At 51.2% G+C, this 6,287-nt stretch overlaps 1 protein-coding gene across 1 annotated transcript; it reads left to right on the top strand.

Moving 5' to 3' along the window:
* The first annotated feature begins 845 nt into the window (after positions 1-845).
* LOC118586170 (DNA (cytosine-5)-methyltransferase 1-like) lies at positions 846-5,581 on the top strand. Its single transcript, XM_036191324.1, is given in 2 exon segments — positions 846-1,128; positions 1,131-5,581. Coding segments are annotated over 2 exon segments (4,734 nt in total).
* Positions 5,582-6,287: the final 706 nt, after the last annotated feature.

Below are 6,287 nucleotides of genomic sequence, written 5' to 3'. Positions count from 1 at the left end.
CCCAGCAGGCAGAGCCAGGCGGATCTCTGTGAGTTCGAGGCCAGCCTGGGCTACCAAGTGAGTTCCAGGAAAGGCGCAAAGCTACACACAGAAACCCTGTCTCGAAAACCCAACCCAACCCAACCCAACCCAACCCAACCCAACCCAACCCACCCAACCAACCAACCAAACAAACAAACAAAAAGGCCTCTCTTGACTTGCAGTGCTTCTGGAGAGACCATGATGGTTTGGTTGGTAGGAAATTAGCCTCATCTTAAAATTCCTGGGTTAATTTTGACAAAATTCTCTCCTTAAGTCTTCATGCTGTGAGCACCCAGGGGCAGATGCTAACCCCTCAGGGGAGCTGCTGAGTTGGCCTGGCTTGGTCATGGAGTAAGCAATGGAGGGAAGGTACAGGATTTTAGGCATTTAACTTTCTGGTACCACTGGAGGCTTTCTTTCCTCCGATTTAGACGTTTGTCCAGGGAGCAGGGTGACAGAGATGGCAGTCAGTGTAGGACTGAGGGGTGTGACTTATGAAGTGAAGACAGCTCACAGTACGGGAAAGATACATTTAGATTGTAAAGACTAAACATCTAGCGATGGAGACATGAGTCAATGGTAAAGAGATTTGTTGCTTTGGCAGAGGACTCAGGTTCAATTCCCAGCACCACCTCTGTGCCACGTACTTTCAATGATTGGAGCATCGGCCGGGGTTGAATGAGGATCATTTGAGACAGGAGCCAGCAGGTAGAAGCCCTCGAGCTTGATGGCCAGGGCGGAGCCAGCCCTTATATCTACACACCAGGGCTCCCATCCTCAGATTACTTTTTGCTGCTCAGAACCAGTCACTGCTGCATGCTTTTATGTCTTCTAGAAGGCTCAAAGACTTGGAAAGAGATGGCTTAACAGAAAAGGAATGAATGAAAGAGAAATTGAACCTGTTGCATGAATTCCTGCAAAGAGAAGAGAGCCAGTTATGCGGCTTGGAAACCACATTACATGAAGAGGAACTATCTGAGGAGGGCTACCTGGCTCAAGTGAAATCCTTTCTAAATAAAGATTTGTCCTTGGAGAACGGAACACTCTCTCTCACCTGAAAAGCCAACAGTCGTCCAGCCAACAGGAAGCCGGCTGGCCAAGCCAGACAGCAGAAATGGCAGACTTGAAACAACCCTCTAAACTTGGCCCCAGGAGAAGCAAGTCGGACAGTGAGACCAGTTCTGAAGCTTCATCTAGCTCCATGGCTACGAGGAGAGCCACTAGGCAGACTACCATCACCTCTCACTTCGTGAAGGGCCCCACTAAACGGAAACCCAAGGAAGAATCTGAAGAGAGAATCTCAGATGAGTCTGTTGCAGGGAAGGACCAGGATAAGAGGCGCAGAGTTACAGGCACAGTGGAACCAGAAAGTGGAACACCAGGAACTCAGCTGTGTCAGGAAGAGCAAGGTGAACAGGAACTTGACAGGAGACTTCGAAGTCAAACCAGAGTACGAACACCAAGGCAGAGATTAAGGGAGGAGCCAGGCAGAGAAGCAAGGCTAGGAACCCCCAAGGAAATGGGTGTTGATGAAGAAGCAAAGGATAAACGAAGGCTTAGGCCCAGAAGTCAACCCAAAGATCTGGCCACCAAACGGAGAGCCAAGGAGGAATTGGAGGATTTGACTCCAGAGACTCCTGAGGACAGAGAGGAAGAGGAACGGGAGGAGAAGAGACAAAGAACAACATCCAGAGAACCCTCGGAGAAAAGGGCTGCTCGAACCAAATCAACCACGAACCCAAAGACAGACTTGCCATGGTGCTCCCAGTGCGGCCAGTGCCTGGATGACCCTAATCTGAAGTACCAGCAGCACCCTTTGGATGCTGTGGATGAATTCCAAATGTTGATCTGTGAAAGACTGTCCATCCATAATTCCGATTCATCTGAAGAACCCATTGATTCCTCTCCCCTGCGCAAGGTGACCTGCTTCAGCGTATATTGCAGTCGAGGTCACCTGTGTCCTATTGACACTGGTCTTATTGAGAAGGACATTAAACTCTACTTTTCTGGTTGTGCCAAAGCAATTGATGATGATGATCCATCTGTGGAAGGTACGTGGGGTAGTCCAGATGGTGTTAATTGCACAAACCTTGGGCCAATTAATGAGTGGTGGATCACGGGCTTTGATGAAGATGAAAATGTCGTCATTGGCTTTACCACATTTTATGCAGAATACGTTCTGATGGAACCCAGCCCAGACTATGCACCAATCTTTGCGCCGGTGCTGGAGAAAGTTAACATCAGCAAGACTGTGATTGAGTTCCTGCAACACAATCCTCATGGTGTCTATGAAGACCTAATAAATAAGATCGAGACCACGGTCCCTCCTCCTGCCACTGACTTGAACCAGTTCACAGAGGACTCCCTCCTGCAGTATGCCCAGTTTGTGGTGAACCAAGTAGAGAGTTACGATGATGCCAGGGACAGTGATGAGCCAGCTCTCTTATTGACTCCCTGCATGAGAGCCCTGATCAAGTTGGCCAAGGTCACCCTGGGACAGAGGCAAGGGGAGAATCGCCTCAAACGGTCTAAGAAGAAGCGCAAAGAGCCCACAAAAGCCACCACCACCAAGTTGGTCTACCAGATCTTTGAAAATTTCTTCCCAGAGCAGATTGAGAAGGATGCCAAGGCCAAAAAGGAGAATGCCTTTAAGCACCGCCGGTGTGGCATCTGTGAGGTCTGTCAGCAGCCTGACTGTGGGAAGTGCAAGGCCTGCAAGGGGATGGTTAAGTTTGGTGGCACTGGTCGGAGCAAACAGGCTTGCAGCAAGAGGAAGTGTCCCAACTTGGCTGTGAAGGAGGCAGAGGAGGATGAGAAAGTTGATGATTACATCCCAGAGGTGCTATCACCCAAGAAGATGGACCAAGGGAAGAAGAAGAAGCAGAGCAACCACCATATCTCCTGGCTGGGGGAGCCGGTGAAGATTGAAGAGAAGAGAAGTTACTATCAGAAGGTGTGCATCGATGAAGAGACACTGGAGGTGGGTGACTGTATCTCTGTCCTTCCAGAGGATTCCTCCAAGCCACTGTATCTAGCCAGGGTCACGGCACTGTGGCAGGACAAGGACAGGCAGATGTTCCATGCACACTGGTTCTGTGCTGGGATAGACACAGTCCTTGGAGCCACCTCTGACCCCCTGGAGCTGTTCCTGGAGGACCACTGCGAAAACATGGAACTTTCTTACATCCACAGCAAGGTCAAAGTCATCTACAGAGCACCCTCGGAAAACTGGGCCATGGAGGGAGGCATGGATCCTGAGACCACACAGCCAGAGACTGAGGATGATGGAAAGACCTATTTCTACCAGTTCTGGTACAACAAGAAACACGCAAGATTTGAATCCCCTCCAAAGACCCAGCCGACAGAGGAGAACAAACATAAGTTCTGTCTCTCTTGTATCCGACTCGGTGAGCTGCGACGTAAAGAAATACCTAAGGTCCTGGAGCAACTTGATGAGGTGGGTGGCCGGATCTACTGCAGTTCTATCACCAAGAATGGTGTTGTCTACCGAGTAGGTGACAGTGTGTACCTGCCTCCTGAGGCCTTTACCTTCAACATCAAGCCAGCTCTCCCCGTGAAACACTCAAAGAAGGAGCCTGTGGATGAGAACGTGTACCCTGAGCGTTACCGCAAGTGTTCGGAGTACACCAAAGAAAGCAACCTGTATGTTCCCGAGCCCTATCGCATCGGTCGGATAAAAGCAATTCATTGTGGCAAGGAGAATGGCAAGGTTAATGAGAAAGACATCAAGATCAGGGTCAACAAGTTCTACAGGCCTGAGAACACCCACAGAGCTACGCTGGCGAGCTACCATTCAGACATCAACCTGCTGTACTGGAGTGACGAGGAAGCTGTGGTGGACTTCAGGGACGTGCAAGGCCGCTGCACTGTGGAGTATGGGGAGGACCTGCCTGAGAGCATCCAGGAGTACTCACAGGGGGGCCCTGACCGCTTCTACTTCCTTGAGGCCTACAATTCCAAGAGCAAACGCTTCGAAAACCCTCCAGACCATACCCGCAACCCTGGGGACAAAGGGAAAGGGAAGGGAGAAGGAAAAGAGGAGGCACGGTGTCAGGTGTCAGAGCCCAGAGAGCCCGAGACAACCATGCAGTTGCCTAAGCTGCGGACCCTGGATGTGTTTTCTGGCTGTGGAGGGTTATCAGAAGGATTCCACCAAGCAGGCATCTCAGAGACACTGTGGGCCATTGAGATGTTGGACCTGGCAGCCCAGGCATTTCGGCTGAACAACCCTGGCTCCACGGTGTTCACAGAGGACTGCAATGTGCTGCTTAAGCTGGTCATGGCTGGCCAGATGACCAACTCTCTAGGCCAGAAGTTCCCCCAGAAGGGCGATGTGGAGATGTTGTGTGGTGGACCACCCTGCCAGGGTTTCAGCGGCATGAACCGTTTCACCTCCGGTACTTACTCCGAGTTCAAAAACTCGCTAGTGGTCTCCTTCCTCAGCTACTGTGACTACTACAGGCCACGTTTCTTCCTCTTGGAGAATGTCAGGAACTTCGTGTCCTTCAAGAAGTCCATGGTGCTAAAGCTCACACTGCGCTGCCTAGTCCGTATGGGCTACCAATGCACCTTTGGTGTGCTGCAGGCTGGACATTATGGTGTGGCCCAGAAACGGAGGCGGGCCATCATTTTGGCTGCAGCCCCAGGAGAGAAGCTGCCTCTGTTTCCAGAGCCTCTACATGTGTTTGCACCCCGTGCCTGCCAGCTGAGCGTTATGGTGGATAGCCAGAAGTTTGTTAGCAACATTACCAGGCTGACTTCAGGCCCCTTCCGACCCATCACGGTGCGGGATACCATGTCTGACCTCCCTGAGATCCAAAATGGAGCATCGGCACCTGAGATCTCCTACAAAGGAGAGCCACAGTCCTGGTTCCAGAGGCAGCTGCGGGGCTCACACTACCAGCCCATCCTCAGGGACCATATCTGCAAGAATATGAGCCCATTGGTGGTTGCCCGCATGCAGAACATTCCACTGGTCCCAGGATCAGATTGGCGTGACCTGCCCAATATAGAAGTGCGGCTGACAAATGGCACCAGGACCAAGAAGCTGCACTACGCCTTCCATGACAGGAAGAATGGCCGCAGCAGCACTGGCGCCAAGCGTGGGGTCTGTTCCTGTGTAAAAGCTGGCAAGGCCTGTGACCCCACCGCCAGGCAGTTCAACACCCTCATCCCCTGGTGCCTGCCGCACACTGGGAACCGGCAAAACCACTGGGCCGGTCTCTACGGGCGCCTGGAGTGGGATGGCTTCTTCGGCACCACTATCACTAACCCTGAGCCCATGGGGAAGCAGGGCCGCGTGCTCCACCCAGAGCAGCACCGCGTGGTGAGTGTGCGGGAGTGTGCCCGCTCCCAGGGCTTTCCGGACACCTACCGGTTCTTCGGCAACATCTTGGCCAGACACCGGCAGGTGGGTAATGCTGTGCCACCACCGCTGGCCAAAGCCATTGGCCTGGAGATCAAGCTCTGTATGTTGGCCAAAGCTCAGGAGCCTGGCGCAGCTGCAGCTCAAGTACATGAGACTAAGAAGATGAACTAGTTCTGCGCTCTCCCAGAGCCCCAGGTGCACAGATACTGTGTTTTTTAACCTGTTGAGCCCATCATTTGAAAGGTTGTGCAGTGTCTGTGGCCATGGTTGACGCTAAGCTGTTTGTGTGAGGGTTGCTTTGTGACCAAGCCCTACAGTACTTTGTGCATTCTGAATCTTAAAGTATTTTGCTTTTAATTCTGCATTTTATCAGATCCGCCACTGTGCAGGTGGCAAGCAAGATTTTATGTAGTTTTTATATGCTATAATATTTCTTCAAATAAAGCGCTTCTATAAAGCACAAAAAAAAGGACCCAAAATGCAAAGTAGCAAGTATCAAATATTTCTCATTAAAAACATCCAGTCGGGGGCTGGGGAGATGGCACCATGGGTAAAGTACTAAGTGTGAAGACCTGGCTTTGAATCTCCAGAATGCAAGTAAAAGCCTGGAATGGGCGTGAATATTGGAAATCCCAATGCTTCAAAGGTGAGATGGGAGGTAGAGCTGGGGAGAATACCCAGAAGCTGACCTGGGATAAACAAAGGAACAACAAGGAGAGACCCTGTCTCAAACAAGATGCAAGGTAGGGACCAAAACCTGATGTGGTCTTCTGACCTACACATATGTGTATGCATATTCAGGAGAGTGCACTGACCATATGTACAAGGACATATCACACACATGCACACAGAGACCTGTCACATAGACATCTCTCTG

The sequence above is a fragment of the Onychomys torridus genome, chromosome 6 (genome assembly GCF_903995425.1).
Source record: "Onychomys torridus chromosome 6, mOncTor1.1, whole genome shotgun sequence".
NCBI lineage: Eukaryota > Metazoa > Chordata > Mammalia > Rodentia > Cricetidae > Onychomys > Onychomys torridus.
Note: the sequence above shows the minus strand (reverse complement) of the source record. Positions and strands in the feature narration are given on the sequence as shown.